This window comes from Tenrec ecaudatus, chromosome 8, assembly GCF_050624435.1.
Source record: "Tenrec ecaudatus isolate mTenEca1 chromosome 8, mTenEca1.hap1, whole genome shotgun sequence".
NCBI lineage: Eukaryota > Metazoa > Chordata > Mammalia > Afrosoricida > Tenrecidae > Tenrec > Tenrec ecaudatus.
This window is the reverse complement of record NC_134537.1, coordinates 83,869,098-83,888,676: the sequence shown is the minus strand read 5'-3', so window position 1 is coordinate 83,888,676 and position 19,579 is coordinate 83,869,098. Positions and strand designations below refer to the sequence as shown.

The following is a 19,579-nucleotide window of genomic DNA, read 5'->3' as shown; positions in this document are numbered from 1 at the left end:
AACCTGACCTAATCAAGAGGGCTACACTCCACCACAGCTGCGGCTGCTTACTGAGCTGACCATGTTATGTTGGATCCCATCACAGCGTTGATTACATTGTGTTAGATCGGCTAAACAGGATTGCTACCAAACTACTGAGAACCGTGGATCAGCCAAGTTGGGACAAAGCCCTAACTATCACTGTTAGTGAACATGCCCACACCAGTGACCTCTAGGAGCCAAGACAGGGAGAGGTCAAAGTGGCTTAGAAAGGGGACCCAAGAGTCCTGGAGGAGGCTGAAAGCATGGCTCTGGTTTCCTGTTGGCTTCCCCATGCTGTCCTGGGGTAGGACCCTAGGGCCTGGTGCCTTGTGGAGAAGCAGCATCCGTCAGCTACTGAGCCCTGACCTGGCTCCCACAGGTGACCAAGGGCCTTGACAGTTCCCACTTCAAAGTGAGCAGCAGGCTCCACTGAGAAGGTCAGAGTTGGCCGGAATACACGGAGGACTTTAGGAAGGACAGGGAAGGAAGTCTGTGGAGACAAACAGTCCTGCAGTGATAGCATTCTCAGGGCCATCTCGGGGTGCAAAGCAGTCTAGCTCATCTTCCATGGCTCAGAACAAGTGCCCTGAGTTCTGATTGCTCACTCACCCAGCATAGAGATGGCTTCTATTGGAGAGAAGGGCATCTATTGGAGAGAAACCTGTAACACCAAGTACCAAGGGTCTAGGGCCCTGCAGAGGGTGGTTCCTAACAAGCTCCAAGTTTAAGCTGGGCCTTTAAAGACAGTCAATGTTGCAGCCAAGAAGGGAAGGGTAGAAGGAAGGGGAAGCCAGGGGAGGAACTCCAGGCTAGACAGCACGATCCACCTACCTACATCCACCATCCATCCCTCCATCTGGAGGGACCAGCTTGGCCTCTCCAGGTGCACCACTGGTCCACCTCCTCCCCACCAGTGCCCCGCATTTACCTACTTCCCCTCCCCAATGTCCCTCTAGCACTATGCTGTTAAGCCCTATAGCCCAAAGCCCCCAGACTTCCTTCTTAGCTTGGTTTACAGCCACTCCAACCGACATCTCCCACTGCTCCCCACACTGCAGCCCCACCTCAATCTGACTGTTCTCCTCGACCACTGAGGCTGTGCTAAGTCCCTGCTGTTGCTCATCTCAGGCCCACCCCACCCCTACTTCCTGACCAACTTCTCCCATCTTCCCAAGGCACCCTTTTTTGGGGGGTTCACACCTTGCTTCTCTCTTCCAGTCCCACATCCACCTGCTGCTTCTCCCTGCTTGGCTGTGCCCTCACTCGGCAGTATCTGCACCTGCTCCTCCAGGAGCTTCTCACACGGATGCCCATGCTCACCACCATCACCCGGCATCCGGAGAGCCAGTGCCGTCCCTTATGTTAGGTCCTCTGCGTTCAGAACAAAAGGTGCTCGGCCAGTTCTTAGCTCTGAGAGCTGTCGTCGAGGTGACTGGTTCCATGTCTTCTAGGAGTGGGCTAGTTCAGGTTCTTTAGGGAGAAACACCTGCAGTTGGATGGGGGCAACCCCACAGGTTTATTCTAGAGGCAGAAGCAGTTCAGGATGGTCAGTAGCACCCCGTCTGGGAGCTAACACAGGGCTGTGAAATCAGATCATTCCAGCCAGGAGCGGAGGCAGGAAGAGTCCAATGGTCCCCAGGAAACAGACGATGATAAACAACCACAGGAATATCCTGTCGATTACCATGGCAACATACTTCCAGTCTTCTTTTACCTGAAGTAGAAATGGGCTCACAGTGATAGAGGCCAGGCCCTCTGAAGATCACCACTGGGAGGCAGCTACACACCCTGAGACCTTGGGAAGCTCAAAGCCAATGCCGGGAGAGGGGTGGGTGGGGAAGAGAAATATGGTTGTCTCAGAGTTCAAAGCATCCTTGCCTAATAACTCCTGGTATATGCCATCCCCTCTACGAGGCCCAGAGTTTTCCCATAGGCTTCTCACTTTCCTGGCAATGGATGCTTCGACATTCAACTCAAGGATAGGGAGACATGGAAGAGATACAATCCCTCTCCAAGGGACTTTTAGTGATTTCAATGTGATGTCCAGCAGCTATAGGATGGTTAAATCTTTGCTGGCCCATGTTGTCTCCTCCCCCTGCTCCACCCCTATACACACCCACCACCACTCGCCTGCAGGGAACAGAGAAAGGGATGCCGGTAAAGATACCACGTTTTCCCAAAAGTAAGACATCCCCTGAAAATAAGACCTACTTACAGTTTTGCCTCTCGCTGAAATATAAGGCACCCCTCCGAAAATAAGACCTCCCTGAACATAAGGCCTCCCCAATAATAAGGCCCCTGAAACTACAAGGACTCTGGACTCTGGACCCTAGCAGCGGGCACTGCCGCGCAGCTCACTGTTGGCCACAGCGTAGCCGGAGCAGACAGAAAGTGTGAGTAAATGTACCACAGATTGTTGTACATGGAAATAATGGTAGTAACAAGAAATTCTACATACTGTAGGATTCACAGTTTGTCTGGTTATGCTGGTTTGTGATGACAACGACTACCATACTGTATACAGGTAATAAATTTACTTTTTGTTGTTCAACAATAAATGTGTACCATAATCTTCTTCAGGGAAAAATAAGATATCCCCTGAAAATAAGACCTAACGCATCTTTGGTAACAAAATTAATATAAGCAACTGTCTTATTTTTGGGAAAACAGGGTAAGTGCAACTCCAGGGAGGCTGGAGGCCCTTTATGGAACTAGGGGAGAATCTGAGGGTCACAACACAGGCAAGGAGGTCTGGATTCCTAGCCATTCCAAGATTAGATAATGATTAATTTCTCTTATCTACTGAGAAAGCCATCCCGTAATGACCTCCCGGCCTTTCGTCCTCCCTGAAGTTAATAAGTTGCCAGGTCGCTAAGAAGAGTTCTGTGATCCTGGGCAATGCACTGCTCGCCTAGTCATGCAAGTCACGGCGGGAGGGGGTGGGGGCGAGGAGACCATCTGCTATCACCAAGATTGGCCGGCGTCTGGGTGAATACTGAAGTTCACAAAAATGTCCAGATCCTATGAACAAGGAGAATGGCTGAAGACCAAACCCTGGAGCTCATGGATCTGATCTTGGAAATATTCCCTGGGCCTTCCCCTGCCTCTCCACCTCCCACCATGCAGGATGATGGCTGGCCTGGTGTAGCACTGGGAGGTTTAGCTCTTGGGACCTCTCCCCTCCCACTCACTGTCTGTGAGTTTGGCTTTCTTAGCTTCCATGGGATCCTGACACCAGCCAATCAAGTGCCCTAAAAGGGAAGTGCTTGACCGACTACCAGCTAAAGGGCTAGACATTGGACAGCGTCCCCTCCCCTTCCATAGGCACCTCAGTCAACACCCCAGAAGCCAACTGTATCGGCAAGGTTGTCCAGGCTTGAAGCCTCGATGGAGCCGTGCTTCTGTGCCCACAATGGGGTCACCAGGGGTGGGAACCGATTTGATGGGCACTAACACCAACAACTTACTGCTCTTACCCCTCGCGGTGCGTTCCAACCAGGGACTCTCCATGGTGGTGTATTCCAGGAAGGGGGGGCCCTGTCTAAGGGGGCCGGGCTCTCCAGAGAGCAGCTGGGTGGACCGAGACCAACACCTGTTAGTTCCTACTAAGCTCATGGGCGAGGGGTCCCTCACCCAGTTCCAACTCACCGAAGAGTCAGCGTCCTCAGACCTCAGGTGATCAGCAATGTAGCGCACGCCGTCCAGTGCCTTCTGCATGCTAGGCGACAACAGGAGCCCTCTCTCCTGCCCCGGGGCCTCGGCCTGGGCAGCTGAGGCCACTGGACGCAGGCCCTCGGGGTTGTAGAGAGCACCCACTGAGGGGGTAGAATGACAGGCACACGCCCAGCCATCTTCATCCTCCTCTTCTCCCTCTCTCTCCTCTGGATCCATATTGGTGTCCAGCCAGCGATAGGAGGGGCTGAGCTTCAGGCCTGGGGGCTCACAGAGCTTCAAGGGCGGCAGTGGCCGGTTCATCAGAAGCCAGCGGGGCACACAGGCCAGGAAGGCCACCCGCACCCAGTGAGGCATGTTGTGGGTGCCGGGAGAGTGGTGGTGGACGTTGAGCACAAAGACGGTGATGACGATGGACAGGGTGACGAAGACCATGGTGAAGAGCAGGTACTCGCCGATGAGCGGGATGACGAGCGAGGTGGACGGGATGATCTCGGTGATGAGCAGCAGGAAGACTGTGAGCGAGAGCAGCACGGAGATGCAGAGCGTGACCTTCTCGCCGCAGTCGGAGGGCAGGTAGAAGACCAGCACGGTGAGGCAGGAGATGAGCAGGCAGGGGATGATAAGGTTAATGGTGTAGAAGAGGGGCAGCCGGCGGATGAGGAAGTAGAAGGTGACGTCGGGGTAGATCTCGGCGCAGCAGTCGTACTTCTTGGAGTTGTAGGTCCCCGTGGCGTTGATGATGGCCCACTCGCCGCTCTCCCAGTAGTCCTTCAGGTCCACCGCCTGACCCATCGGCTCCAGGTCGATCTTGGCCTTGTCGTAGGTCCAGGAGCCGAACTTCATCTTGCAGTTCTGCTGGTCGAAGGGGAAGAAGGTGACATCGATGCTGCAGGAACTCTTGTAGATAGCGGGGGGCACCCAGTGCACCGTGCCCGAGAAGAAGAGGTGGGCCTTGGTCATGTGGGTCACCGCAAACTCCCCGTCTGCACTGGGGACAGGAAAGGAGATGAGAGGCTTGGCGCCAAGCTCAGCTACCCATGCCACGTGACGCCAAGCAACTGACCGAGCGGAACCCCAACCCTCAAGTTCAACCCGGTCAAGTTGTTGGGGTCTCACGTGAAGTGCGTTAAGACTTGCCCAACACACGCATGTCTGGCTCCACTCCACGAGCCATCTTGTTAATGCTGTCTTAGAAGTCATCTTCTAACGCACAGGAGACCTTTCACAGAATGTCACGGAGTACCGACAGGTTTGCAAGGAACCCCTATGGACATGTAGCTGTCTTTCCTTTGTCAGAGGTAACACTGGGAGGTATTTGTGGCATATAAGTGGTTCTTTGCCTGGTTTTACTGAACAGCTTACAGCGATGACTTAGGAGTATATTCTCTCCCTTCTTGGGAGCCTCAGTTCCAGGCACAGAAAAGATATAAAATCTTTCTTGAGCACACCCACTTACCCTGTGGTTGGGAGGCTGTCTCCTCCACCACAGACTCTCGCAGAGCGACAGAGACAGAGAAAACTACGAGCCATCCGCTGCCCTTTGAGGAACCATGAGAAGATGGACACAGACACGCACAACTACACACAAGGCAGGTGGTTTGGCAAAAACACCGAGAGAGTGGGTCAACTGCCTCGAAAGACGCAAGGGGAAACTCCCATCCAGTGGGAGCCAGTAGGGTCCTTAAGAAAGCTCTGAAGGAGCCATGGGGGCACTGCGGAATAAGTGTTGGGCTGCTAACTACAACATCAGCAGTTCGAAGCCACAAGCTGCTCCTGGAGAGAAAGACGAGGCTGTGTGCTCCCGTCAATTGTCCAGTTGAATATTCTCAGAAATGCCTTAAAGGGTCTCTATGAAATGGAATCAGCTAGAGGGCAGTGGGTTTGGTTTGGGCTGGGGGTTCATGATTGGTAGGTTTGGTGTACACAAGGGGTAGAGAGTGCACGAGTTCTCAGAGGACCCCAAGGAACAAGAAGCAAAAACGGGAAAGGGCAGGTCCTGCCTCCTGGGCTCAGGCAGGGTGTGAGTGGGTGTGCTGGGACATGAAGTCAGAAGGGCCCCAGGGACAAGAGGTCACAGGTGTTTGATTGGGAGGGCACTGAAGGGTTTCCGCTGGGGAGGGGTAGCACTGTGACTTCTGGGGGGCTGCTTGAAAGCAGAATTAGAGCCTTTTAGTCAGGAAGTGCTGGTGTGCTGCGGATCAGGGGTTGGCCTGCTAGCAATGAGGTTGGTGGTTCAAACCCACCAGTTATTCTGTGGGAGTGAGCTGAGGCTCTCTCTTCCTATAAGGATGTGCAGTCTCAGAAACCTGCTGTAAGGTCACTATATGTCGGAACCAACTGGGTGGCAGTGGGTTCTTATTCAGGAGTCCCTGGGTTGTAGAAAGAGTTAACAGTCTCAGCTGCTCACCCGAAGCTGGGCAGGTCAAGGCATGAATGTTAGGAAGCAGAAGGTGCAGGAATGGTTGAATGTAAAAAGGGTCCTGCAATCCTCCACCCCATTCACATTAGAAAGTTTTTTAAAGGCAGCTTGAGTTCACCCAGAAACTCCCCAGAAAAAACATTCTGGCAAAGACTTCCAGGGGAGGGGAACTGTTGAGGACCCTGAGGGCCAGAGCCCACTCAGATGCACCCAGAAGGTCACCTTGAGCTGAGTCAAGCTGTGGACAGGGGGTTGGTGTTTGACATTCCGATAGAAGGATATGAATTTGTGGACATCACACGAGGCGATCCCGTAGTTAAAAACCTCACGAGGGTAGCCCTCGGGCAGTGGCTATGCTCTGGGCTCCTAACCACAGATCAGCAGTTGGAAACCACCTGAGGAAGAAAGATGAGGCTTTCTACTCCCTGAAAGATCTGCGGTGCAGGAAGCCCAGGGCGGCAGTTCTACCCTGCCTGGAGGGCCCCTATGAGTCCCAAGGGACTGGTTGGCTTTTTAAAAGGGTCCATAGAAATGGAAAGGAAGAGAAATTAACACATCAGGGAGTCTAAGGACCCACCATGGGACTCTTGGCCAGGTGGAGGGCAAGAGAGGAGGAAGAGGCAGTCTGTTCTGTGGTGAGTCATCCAGTGGTGCCTCCTCAGGGCCTGGGTTCCCCTGAGAGGTGCTGCTGCTAAACTCCGGGAATTAGTCTTTTATACAGTCTCTCCCCACTTGAATTCACATAGTCAGACCTAAGACCCAGAGGTCCAGAAGAACACACAGGAAGAGACAGATTCCTCTGCTATGGAGTAGTTCCAAACAGGATTTATGGGTAGTCTGAAAACAAAATTTAGAAAGTAGTAAACTGATCCCCAAAAAAATTTAAAGGAGGGAAGGGGCATTTCTGTCATCACACACAATCACCACTAGATGGCAACATGTGCCCCATTTTGAGGAAGCCTGCAGCAGTCTGGGGAGACTCGTGTTTCTGGTTAACCTGCAGTGTAGTATCCACCTGGCAGGAGACCTTCCTTTAAATGTCTGCAAGATTTTCTGTTAGACTTTTTTCCTAGCAAGTCTTCTTGTTAAAATCAAATACCACTGGGTTTGGCTTTATTTGGTATTCCTAAAACACAAGAACCCATTAGATACTATGACTTGGCTCCCCATCCCTGGGGGCCTCAGGGAAACCAGGATCCTGGGTGCTGCCCAGGACACAGAGGCATGGGGTGTGGGCGGGGGAGGGGGAAGCATCTGTCAGTCCCGTGGCAGCTGCAACATCAGGCCTCCCAGGCAATACAGTGATTGACAAACACACCAACGAGCTGGCAGGACTTTGGGTCTGACTCCCAACTGGAGGACATAAGCGAAACATCGTGGGCCAGTATGGTCCCCCTGGAGACTCCAAATCCAGAAGGTCATTTCGCCCTCTGTTTTATTACTTAAAATTAGCCCATTACCATTGAGTCTGTTCTGACTCAGAGACCATAGGGCAGAATAGAACTGCTCTGCGTTTCTAAGACAGCTGAATCTTTACAGAAGTAGACAACCTCGTCTATCTCTCCAGGGGTGGCTGGTGGGTTTGAACCACTGACCTTGAGAAGAACTCCTCAGTGAGTAGGCCACTATGCCATCAGGGCTCCTTAGAACTACTACATAAGGTTTCCTATACTGTAAATCTTTACAAGCCAGCCTCGTCTTTCTCCTGTGGAGTAGTTGGTGGTTTTGTACTGCTGACCTTGCCTTTAGCAGTCCAATATTTGACTCACTACACCAAGACTCCCTCATGTTTCCAAAGTAGGTCAAAGAAATTAGAAAACACTGAGTAAATGGGTTTCTTTGTTGCAGAACTTGTAACAACATTTAGAATGCTATTGCATCTTGGTATTTTTCAAGGATGTGGGGGAGTGACATACCATGTTGGAACAAATTATTTGACCCTGAAATCACATTCTTCATACCTATTTACATCCTTACTAAACGCTATTGCTCCTAAGATGAATTCAACTCCTGGAGACGCCTGCATGTCAGAACAGGACTGTGCTCCCTACAGTTCTCCACCGCTCTGATCTCCAGGACTCAGATCGCCAGGCCGTTCTTCTGAGGTGACTCTGGTTAGAGCCGAATCACCAATCTTCTGGTGAGTATCCAAGCATTTAGCCGTTTATGGCACCAAGGGACAGCAGTGATCCTTAGGAACATTTTTTTTATACAAACATAACACCACGCATCATTTCCTTTTAACTTGCTGGTTTCTAAATGATGACTTGTCTGGTAGCAAACAAACTTGCGTGGGAATATCAAACCAAAGCAAAGCCACTGCCATTGAGTTAATACTGGCTCATAGGAACCTAAGTCAGCGCAGAACTGCCCCTGTATGTCTCTGAGACTGCAATTCTTTATGAGAGAGAGCCCCATTTTTCTCCCCCAGAGCAGCTGGTGCTTTTGAACTGCTGACCTTGCTGTCGTCAGCTCAAGGCATAGCCATTACATCACGAGATCTCTCGATAGATCGATAGATGCATAGATAGATATAGTCACTTTGTCCGCAAGACTTGGCTTTTTATGAGGAACTAATCATTCTGGCCACAGATAGACCTTTTGTGGTCTGGGATGCAAGGCCAATAGAAAAGGGCATGAGTTCTTGAGAGACAGACCAGGCGTGCTTTGCCCATTAGAAGGGGTGACTCCTGCGTATGGCCTGTTCCTGCAGTGTCAATCCTTAAGCACAAGCTCTCAGGCCTTCCTTACAGACACTGCACCACATTCTCCAGACCCCACCCCGATATTGACCAGTCTTTGTCTGATTCACAAAGAGCTGGGCACTGGCCCGCAGTGGATGCTCGGTCCGTTTCAGTTGTGTGTGTGGATGAGCGATCCAAAATAAAAGGAATAAAGAAAAGACACAAAATGAGAGATTCTTAGCAACTTCGGGAGGTGATGAAGCTGAGACACAGGGGGAGTTCCTTCCAAAGCCACCCCAGCAGACCCTCCAGGAGGACCCCTCCCAGCTCTCCAGACTCCTCCCAGGACTGCAAAGGCTCCTTACTTGTTGTAGAGGACAAGGTCGGGGATCCAGATCATCTCGGAAGGGACCCGCAGGGATGTGATGTTGCCAAAGTCGGCCGGGTTCCAGCGCAGCTTGTGGTCGCTCCACTCCTGTGCAGGGAGAAAGGCACGTCCCCCCGGGGCTTGACCTCAGTGCTGACCCGGGGCAAGACCACATGCAGATCCTCCCCAACCCTCACCACCAGGAAAGAGCTCTGCTCCAGGAACCAGGTGGGCCTGGGATTGCGAGTCTCTCCTTTGACTTGCGTTCTGATGGACTGACATCCTGAGAAGCCCTCCGTGCCTCAGCCCCGACCAGGTAAGCTGGTCACCCGGGAGAGCCTCTGGCACACATTAGACACCGCCCAACAACCCTGTTGAGCTGCATCATTCTTCTGGTAATGGCCCCGCTCCTCTCCGCACTGAGCCCTTCCACCCTCCATAGAGGAAGAGCCCCAGGGTAGACATCCGCCCCACTCTATGCACACCCCCGCCCCTTCAGGTAAGGCCAAACAGGTACCCAAGATGCTCCATGTAACCCAAGAGGAACTGAAGACCCACTGCCAACTCAAAGCAACCCCATAAGTCAGGGTAGGACTGCTCTTGTGGGTTTCTGAGACTGTAACTCTTTACAGGCCTGGAAAACCTTCTAGCATAGTGATTATGCATTGGGGCTGTTAACCCCAAGGTCATTAGTTCGAAACCACTAGTAGTGGGCTGCTAACCTCAGGGTCAGCCATTCAAAACCACACGTCCCTCCTGTCCAAAGCTGCAATCTCAGGAACCCACAGGGGCAGTTCTCCCCTGTTCTATAGGGTCGTTGTGAGCCGGAATTCACTCCACGACTGTGAGTTTACCGAGGAGGAAAGGAGACTCCAAGAGGCTAAGGAACTGTCCAGCCCTACAGAACTCTCCTTCTCCTCCCTCCCCATCCATCGCCAATCCACGGTCTAACGGGGGCAACCCAAGTCAGCGGGCTCGGCCCCCTGGGGGCCCCACTGAGGGGAAGGCCCCCCCCACCTGTTTCAGCCAGACGTTGGTGGTCATCATTTGGTTCTTCTCGTCCTGGCAGCGAGAGGGAAGAGAACAAAAGTGGGTGCAGCAGTGGCCAGGCCCAGAAAACAGGGTGCAATGGGACGGGCTGTTTCACTCCAAGGCTAGCCCGCCTCCCACACACCCACTGCTACCCTGACTCTGATTCTGCAGGACCGACCCACGGGCCACTCGGGCCCTCGCGGCTGTGTCAAGTGCAGCAAGCAGAGCCTATGGAAGCTCACTGTAGTCCGAGACTGCAGGGTTGCCTGATAAGAAGGGAGTGGAGAAAACCTGGAGAGGGCCCTGGTGCACTATGGGTTAAGCTGGGCTGCTAACCACAAGGTCAGTGGTTCAAACTCAGCAGCCCCTCCCAGGAGCAAGGTACCATCGTCTGCTCCTATAAAGGTGGGCACTCCGGGAGACAGTTCAGTGGGAGTAAGTGTGGTTTTTTGGTGGCAGTGTGCCCAGTCCAGAAGGAGGGCTTTTGACTGACCATGTCACGGCTGAAGGGGACTGAGCGGGAGGCTGGAGCTGAAGCTGGTAGGAGGGCCAGGGAAAGGGGCCAGGCAGGTGTGAGGGGCTGACTCTGAGGGAGGAGGGGGATAGGGAAAACACACCACGTCGATGAGCTGGGCGATAGACAGGCCGAATCGCACGATCACCACGTCTGAGGTGTTGGGCACAGGCCGCGCCCAGCGGTTGTAGCCCCCAAAGAGGTGTTTGAAGAGGCGGTCCTCGGCTTGCGTATGGGACCCCCGCTGCGCCAGCGCTGCGAGAGGAGAGAAGGGGGGCGTCTCCAGGAGTCCTCTCACAGTGGCTGGACACTCGGGTTCCACTCCCTGTCCTCTTAGGTCAGAGCTGCTCAACCTCCTGAACCTCAGTTGCTTCTGTGAAATGGGGCTACTGATCTAGGAGCTATCTCAAACCCTGCCCAATATGTGGGCTGGCAGAGCTAGCAGGGAGCCTAACGTGTGGTCCTTTGGCTCAGGACACGTCAGCGACATAGGAAGAAGTAGACGCAGGGCTGAAGAGGACAGAGGCAGAATTCAGACAAGAGACAAGCTTCAACCCTGAACTGAGGAGTCCTGTGGGGACTGTGGGGACACCCAGGGTGTGGGGGTGAGCTGGCTGGAGAGGCTTCCTGCCTGGTTACTGTGAGCCCGGGCAGCCTTTAGATCAGTGGTTCTCAACCTGTGGGTCGCGACCCCCTTGGGAGTCAAACGACCCTTTCACAAGGGTCGCCCAATTCACCACAGTAGCAAAATGACAGTGATGAAGTAGCAACAAAAACAATTTGATGGTTGGGGGTCACCACAATATGAGGAACTGTATGAAAGGGTCGCAGCGTGAGGAAGGTGGAGAAGCACTGCTTTAGATGACTCACTAATGCTCGCATGTCTGGTTGGGAGCCCGGGGATCCTCTGCTGCACTAGGCATCCCCTCTGCTCTTCCTTAAAGTGTCTGGCTTCCTCTGCTGGAAGTGGTTACTGTGACCAGCTGGTAACCCGAAGTTAGCAAGTCCCAGTCCACATAGAGTTAGTTACCTCCGAGAAAGGCCTGCAGAGCTCTTTGGGGAAAATCAGCCGTGGAAAGCCGTGAGCACATTCTGCTCTGACGCAGGCAGGCTGGTCATGAGTTGGCCTGGACCGCACAGCGGCTGGCCGTCAGCCGGACACTGAGTGCACCACAGGAGACTGAGGGGACCGCACCTGTGTGGCCCGGGGTTCTGCTGATAGCGTTGCTGCTTCAGGGGCCCTGCTGCCTGAGCAAGTCGTGAGCTTGCCCAGTCAACACCAGAGAAACACGCCATTGCCACGTGGCGACCGGACGCTGGTCAGTAGCAACAGCGACTGCGCACTGATGGCCGCCCACATCCCAAGATTTCACTGCTGCCATGGACGGACGGCACTTTCTTTGACGCCTCACCTTCGATCCCGGAGGTGCGCAGTAGCGTCTGCATTTCGCTGAGCTACGCTCTAGCTTGGGAGGGTCACCTGGCATGATGGTGACTGTCAGAACGGTGACAGCGCCCCCATCTTCTCACTGAGGTCATTTCCAAAGTCCTCTGCTAGCGGCAAGCAAGGTCGGTAGTTCAACGCCCCCCCCCCCCTCCCCCCCCGGCTGCTCCCGAGGAGAACGAGGAAGCTATTCGATTTTTCAGCCTCAGAAACCCTATGTAGGGTCGTGATGAGTCAGACGGGCTGCATGGTGGGGGACGTGGAGGCTTGTTTGTTTGTTTGTGTGTTTGTTTTCTGGGGCTCTGGCTATTGTGGCAATGCAATCCAAGGGCATCTCCTTGACATGGCATGTGCGCCTACGGGGCATGAGATGAGATTGTATCTCACTGATTCCCCCACTCACCTGCGGGGATGAGGAGCCACCAGAGGCAGCGGCGGGCCGTGGGTGGGGGTGCATGTCGACAGGGGCCCATGGCTTCGCAGGAGGGGCGGGCTTCTTCAGGACAGCAAAGGGTCGGTTGGACGCTACTGTGACTGGACCTCAAGCTCCTGGCATGGCAGCGCTGCTCTCGGCTGGACCTGGGCAGACCCAGAAGTGGCTCTTAGGATTGAGCATCCTTAACCAGGGTCTCTGCGTCTCCCCCTGCACACAGGTGGGAATGCTGAAGAAACAGCACCCAGCAGACCTTCCAGGAGATTAGGGCCATTGGACCTTCCCTGGCTTGATTCTGGAACCAGGTCCAGCAGCCCCTCGGCCCAGAAGGCAAGCGCTGGCCTGTGGCAGCAGTTCCTCATCTATGGCACAGAGACCATCGTAGGTGGCACAGCACCATTCACCACAGCCAACCCAACACCAATCCACAGCCAGTCTGCAGTCGATGGCCTTCCTGCTTCCGTGTTCTTGGGTGAAATGCTTATCAGAAATTGATGAGCACATTGACCGAGGAGAACACGTCTCCTCCCCACCAGCCACCCTGGGCACCACACTCCAATGCCCTCCTGCTCCCGGCCCCCGTGTCTAGTCATCCTCCTGGGCCCAGCCCTGCCGGGCCACTGGGTGCTGAGTGGGGAGAAGCCAGCGGTTGCCAGAGAATGACTGCTCAAAGGCACATGCTGGCCCCACAGAGAGAAGCCCACAGCTCTCCCCGAGAGGGGTCCCCAAAGGAACTATGAGGATGGAGCAGGGGTCCTGGAAGTGGGGCGCTTCCTCCATCCAGAGCTGCTTCTGTTCACACACCCTGATTTGCTGGAGCACACTCCCAGGCTTGCTCCTCCAGGCAGGGAGGTCCAGCTTTGCAGGCATGCAAATTAGCATCTCCCTGAAAACCCTCCCGGCCCCTCAATGCTGTGACCCAGGTGCAGGTGAGCTACAGATCCATGACTGTAGGGTTTCAGGGTCTCTGTCTCCCCAGAGGGGCAGGAACGTCGCTCCTGGGGGCGGTGGACGATCCCTTACAGAAGGAATGAGCACAGATAACTTCTGTGCAAAGGAAGCTACCTGTCGTGACCATTTTGTGTTCTGCAATCTTTCTCTCTGTACCTATTGGCCAGCTGTGTTATCTGCAGGGATTAGAGGGAGTATACTTTCCTTTGTTTCCCAAATCTCCTGCCATCGCATGTATATTCATATACATAGATGATATATAGGCTATTTAACAGAGATGAGCAGATTAAAGCACACCTGCTGTGCATCTGACACGTGTTGTTCATCACAAGATGCGTGTTGGTTTGAGACGCCGTCTGTAACTGATCACCAGCCCACCCTGCCTGCACATTGGAATCATCGTAGCGCTGATACAGGAGTGATACCGCGGGTAGAACTGAGGTCCTTGGGGGGGCGGGAGGCTGAAGAGGGAAACGTGGCCCACCCAGGGCCAGGTGTGCCCCCTCTAAGGTTTTAGGTGATCCCTCCTATCAGCAAATCCATTCACTCTTCCTTCCCAGCAAAGATCAAGGCTACAAAGGCTATCAATCATCTCACCTCCTAAGCCAGTGCGTCCAAGACGAGAAAGAGCTTTGTACCCGTTAGTGAGAATTAAGCAGGAATAAGGGGCATTCGGTCAGGCTGAGCTCGCATCCTAGAAAAATCCAATGAGGGGCTTCTGGACGCTTGCTGGAAATTCCTCTTTTTAAAAAAAAGTGCAAATGAGGATCACTTGACTCTAGAGGACATTCCTGCAAGAGGCCTCAAATTTGCATCCCTTGTAATTAGCCCGAGATGATCATTTCATTAGTTTGTCACCGGAAACCAAAGGAGAAATTGTTCCAGATAATTGACATTAATTAAAGTAACCTTCCACATCTGGTGAGAAAGGTATTCAAAGAGAAAAAGGAAAAAGGCCTGGTCTGGACTCGGAGCCTGTACCTGGCTGGGTGGGGGTGGCAGTGTCTATGAAGGTGTCCGGGTGGGCAGGATACACAGATAGCCGTCGACATGGACACTTCATTTGCAGAGTGCTCCAAGACCAGAGGCTAATATCCCCAGGGACCATCACTCCTTGCTGAAGTCAACAGTACCCACACCCCACTTCCACCTCCCCAGGCTCAGTGCAGCCTCACCTACCTCTGCAGTCCTGGGTCCATTGATGCCCACGTAGCCTGGGCTTGCTTCTCTGTCCATCTTCCTCCTCCCTCTGGTTTCCACCAGCTCGCTCACCATCAGACCATCTTCTATCTTCTTTAAGCGCAGCCTTCTCCAGGAAGCTGGCTTAGACCCCACCCAGCCCCTCTCAGAACCTGGCTCCACCTCCCCAAGTGTGGGAATCCCAACTCCCCTTGCTAATAAGCTAAAGGAAGCCCCTTGATTAGAGGAAATGCTTCCAAATAACTTCATTAGAGATGCTAAAGGGAGAGGGAGACTGCATCTGTGACTTTTAACTCTGTCCTGCTCAATGTGTCGATCAATTAACACTTTAGGTGGAGTGAGAGCTGCAAGCCCATCTGGCCCACCACACCTGCTAATGCAGAAGTTCCTCTGCATGAATTCTAGCCTCGGAAAAGCCAGCAATGAAGACCTGGCCACCACCCAAGACAGTACATGCTAACAGTGTCTGCTGTTTGTGTTAAGTCATATAGACGCTTACTAGTCCCAAACCTAAGCCAACCATGGAATAAATAACACTGATAAAGGCAGAGAAGCAGGTTCCCTACCATAGAGCCACTGTCCCTGAGACTAGGTTGCCCGAACCAACAGGAAGAGTTGACTTCCACTGGGTGCTGAGCAACCTCAGCAAGGGCCAGCCGGAGGCTGTATTTCTTCTAGTAGCCCACGGCTTCTGAAATGCCCTCCTGAGTCCCCAGAAGCTGCTAGTTAGTGTTCCTTTGACCCCAACACCCACCATGTCCCCAACACCAGCCTTGGGTGCACCTTTCTTACCTGTGGTCACAGAAGAAAGCAGGCCATTCAAAAGATGCAGAGAACCAACCTGGCTCGGAGATCCTGGGCAGCCGACAGAAGTTCTCCCAGCATGAGAGAGGGAGGGGGTGAAGGGGGAACTCAGCCCCTTCGTTTCATGCTGGGTCTTCAGTGATGAGGAGACAACCTTCGGAGACCAAGGAGATCCTACTGGTAGGCAGTGTGGCTGCCGGGAGGTTGGCTGAGCAAGTTCTGCAGAGGGGTCAGCCTGGCTGGGGCTGCCCAGCTCTGGCAGCTGGGGAGCGCCTCATGCAGGTGTTACTGCGGTTAACAGCTTGAGGGGCAGCTGGGCACCCAGGCTTGTGCAGGTCAAACTAGCAGGGGTCCAGAGGAGAGACTGCTGGCTAGCGAGCACGCAGGCTCGCTCTCGTTCTCTCTCTCTCTCTCTCTCTCTCTCTCTCTCTCTCTCTCTCTCTCTCTCTCTCTCTCTCTCTTTCTCTCTGTCACACACACACACACACACACACACACACACACGAGTGGAGGAGGAGGAGGAGCCTGTGACTGTTCAGTCTGTGTCCAGTGGGGACAGACAGCCCTGCGTTCGCTGCGTCCAATCCCTACACTGCTTAGCCCTTTGTGCTCCAGACTGACTGTCCTGTGCTCCCTGTTCTCACACACATGTGGGGACCTCAAGGGGGACTGAAATGTCTCTGGATCAGATCGCAGGTAAGCATGAGCTTACTTATGAAGGATCTGTCGTGAGCAAGTGTACTTACCTTGCCTGCTGGATTGTCCTCCCTTGAGGCCATTGAAAGAGCAGCACAGAACCCCTGGCCCTCCAGCCTGCAGCCTCCTCTTCCCCTTGACCCCTGGAAGAACACCCTCAGCCCCACCTGGCCTCTGGCAGGACCCTGGGGTTCACCTGCACTGCCCCCTGGATCAGCTGTGCTTTGTCACTTCCTCAGTCTCCTGGCAGGCGACCTTGCCCTCCTGTTTACATGAGAAGTGAGGTCTCACTGCTTCAGCCCCTGAAAGCTCTCGTCTCAAACCAGAAGGGTCTCTTTCTCCTCCTGTGCCTGGTACACCTTGTTCCTTATGATTTTAATCATAAGATCTATTAGCTAGCCCAGTCTTTCCTGTGTCTTTACCTCTCTGCTCCACTCACTCCTTGTCCTCGGTCCACAAATACCTGCGTCTTGTTTTTTAGCCTTGGCCTCCACCTTTTAACTTGCTCCTTTCATTTGCCCAGAAACTGGACCAGCAGCCTTGGTTCCTGGCTCTGCTCATTACAAGCTGAGTGACTTTGCGTTGGGGCCCCTCAGCTTTCTACGTCTGTTTCCTCAGGAGGAAAATAAGAATAGTGATACTAATTCCTGGGGGTGTGGGGGGAAATGGGGGGGGCAAATAATTAGAGTCTAAGGAAGAAGAAAATGTCTCACATGGATTGTGTACTGACTGCGCGGCTCTGTGTAATGGGTGTGCTGTGTGACGTGTAGATTACATGACAGTAAAGCATAGGGGGCAGGGAAAGTACCAATTCTACTTCCCCGGGTTATTATGAGACATGGTTACTGTAATGAAACCAATGGCACTTCTATGTACACATATATGTACCCGTGTGATTGGCTGCTTGTATGAGAATTTGAGAACATATATGATCAAAAAGTCCCGTAATTAGAAGTTTCAATATTTGGTCACGTTCACACACACACACAGCTATGCATGTTTTTAAAAGTTTGCAGGTACTTTTCGCACACATTCTCCCGAGAGAGAGAGGAAAGGGGAAGGAAAGACAGAGGGATGGGGGGTGGGAGGAGACAAACAGAGAGAAAACGTGTGCCGAGTGTATCCACCAGGATTGCTGGTTGCAAGCCATATAGAGCTATTATTTGACTGGAGCAGAAAGAGGTTTCCTGTGTCCAGCATAGGTGGTGCATAGGAGGACTCGGGGCGCTGCAGCATCTTAGGGACAGGTGAGCGCAAGGGAAACATCAGTCAGGACTGCAGACTAAGATCACAGCCATCATCCTGCGGCTGTGCTGCTGGGCACAGGATGCAAAACTTTCCATCATCACAGTACCACTGTCACTGCCGTCTCTGCCAGCAGTTGTCCCCGCTGCTGCGGCCACTCGCGCCCAAACTAATTCTCTGTCCTGCTTCTTTGTGTCCCTAACGAATGCCCGATGCAAAGGTCAAAACAGAGGCAGCGATCTCAGATGCTCCCATGGCTTAGACACCAGGAAGACTGAAGAATCAGTGGTCTGGTGTTTTCAGCTTCTATGGGGACTCTGAGACTAATTTCTTACAGGAATAGAGTGTTATCTTTCTCCAAAAAAGCAGCTGCTCTCTCCCATAGACCACTGTCCACCATGTGGTTCCAGCAGCCCGGTGCCTAAGGATGTGTGTGTGTGTGTGTGTGTGTGTAGTTATTTAACTATCCAACAACCTTATGACTCCCCTAGTATCATAATCCCTATTTGCAATAAGGAAACTGAAGGAGAGCTAGATTAAATAATTTCCCAAGGACGGAAAGCTAATAAATAGTAGAGATGGGAATAAAACCCAGCTTGACTTCCAAATCTGTCCCCTAACGCCACCACTATTTAATTCTGCCACTCAATGGCAGTTTTGTCCCTGGGGAAAGCATTTCTCCCTTTGGTACAAAAGCCTATCTATCAGCCACAGTGGTTTATATCAGGAGCAGAAAACAAAAAGTTTGCAAGTGGTTCCTTAAGTCAAAAAGTGAGAGGTCCTAATTGTGTTTTCACTCTTCGTGTTTTGAACTCATACATAGATTCTGGCCATGGGAAAGCAGTTCAGGTGGCTGGTTGAGAGCATAGATTGCTAAGGACAGCAAGCCAACTTGGCAGGCCAGACATAAAGACTCTGTCCCAATGCCCCTGTATAACGGACTCCTGCTAATGTAGTTGTTCAGGGTTGGGCAGGGATCTGCATGGCAGCAGTTCAAAACAACTAGCAGCTCTGTGGAAGAAACACCAGGCTTCTACTCCTGTGAAGTCACAGTCTCGGAAACCCATAGGCATATCTCTCTGACTCAGCGTTGACTCGATGGCCGAGAGTTCTATTGTACTAATTTCTGGTATGTCATCTTGACTGTGCACGGCCTCTCACTGGAGCAAATTGCTAGTACTACCCTCAGCTGTGTCCAAACTAGCGGATCAAGCCCCAAACTCTAGAAAGTACACTCCCATCAACCCACTGCCATTGTTGATCTTGATCTAGTGCCTTGAGAATCTATTTTCATACATACAATTATTGATATAAACTAGCAAAATCGTTTTTGTTGTGTGTGTGTGTGTTATGTGTGTGTGTGTGTGTTTCTCCTCCCAGTTTTTTCTTGTCATCAGTTTGCTGGGACTGTGAAAAGCTGACTCTACTTCCAAACCTAGAGACAATGAGGGGTAGGGTCTCAGAAGAATCTGCTCATTCCTGCATGGTAAATCCTCGAGAAAATGCCTTGGTAGGAGTATAAGCTTAGGCAGGAGCAACTTGGTTTCACATAAAAGGAGAGGCACATCTTCCTTTGGCAAGGAAAACTCCAAGCATTTTTTATTTTACCCTTCCCAGTTCTTATTTTTAGCTTCTCCACGTCAGCTATGAAGTAAGTGTACGTAATAATTCAGCATTGGACTCATCTGTCAGCATACTGTACCATGGTAGCTTGCATGTTGCTGTGATGCTGAAAGATGTGTTTCAGTATTTCAACTACCAGAAAGGTGACCCATGGGGCAAAGGTGTCAGCAGAACTTTCAGCCCAATAACAGACTATGACTAGGCTATCCACTTCTGAGTGACTGGTCACTGGAAACACTACGATTAACAGGGGTGTGTGGTCTGATAGAGTGCTAAAACATGAGCCCCTCAGTGTGGTAGGCACTCCAGTGTGACTGGGGAAATGCTGTCTTCTCTGAATCAAGTTGACCTGAAAGGGGTGGGGTAAACCCGTGGGCACCTTTGTTTGCTGATGGGTCATGACTGGAGATGGAGGAGAAAAGAGTGAAGGGTTGAGGAGAGAAGGGGAGTTGTCCCAGATTGTTATGGAGA

The 19,579-nt window shown here is 52.5% G+C and overlaps 1 protein-coding gene across 2 annotated transcripts; it reads right to left on the bottom strand.

The window, feature by feature from the left end:
* Window positions 1–1,609: 1,609 nt before the first annotated feature.
* CHRNA2 (cholinergic receptor nicotinic alpha 2 subunit) lies at window positions 1,610–10,929 on the bottom strand. Of its 2 annotated transcripts, none has more exons than XM_075555705.1 (4): window positions 10,816–10,929; window positions 9,165–9,274; window positions 3,670–4,684; window positions 1,610–1,735 (listed from the first exon to the last, which is right to left on the bottom strand). In XM_075555705.1, the coding sequence occupies exons 2-4, from the start codon at window positions 9,197–9,199 to the stop codon at window positions 1,610–1,612; spliced, it is 1,176 nt and encodes a 391-aa protein (XP_075411820.1). In that variant the 5' UTR covers window positions 9,200–9,274; window positions 10,816–10,929. The 2 variants fall into 2 exon arrangements, with proteins under 2 accessions (XP_075411820.1, XP_075411819.1); XM_075555704.1 differs by lacking the exon at window positions 10,816–10,929 and adding an exon at window positions 10,184–10,210.
* Between the last annotated feature and the right edge of the window lie 8,650 nt (window positions 10,930–19,579).

Bases quoted from the DNA above. Each gene is read 5' to 3' on its own strand.
- CHRNA2 (XM_075555704.1), bottom strand. From the start codon at position 10,210: ATGACCACCAACGTCTGGCTGAAACAG. The intron at 4,685-9,164 runs GTAAGGAGCCTT...TCCTGTCCCCAG, and splicing joins GACCTTGTCCTCTACAACAA to TGCAGACGGGGAGTTTGCGG. The intron at 1,736-3,669 runs GTGAGTTGGAAC...TTTCTACTTCAG, and splicing joins CTGAGGACGCTGACTCTTCG to GTAAAAGAAGACTGGAAGTA.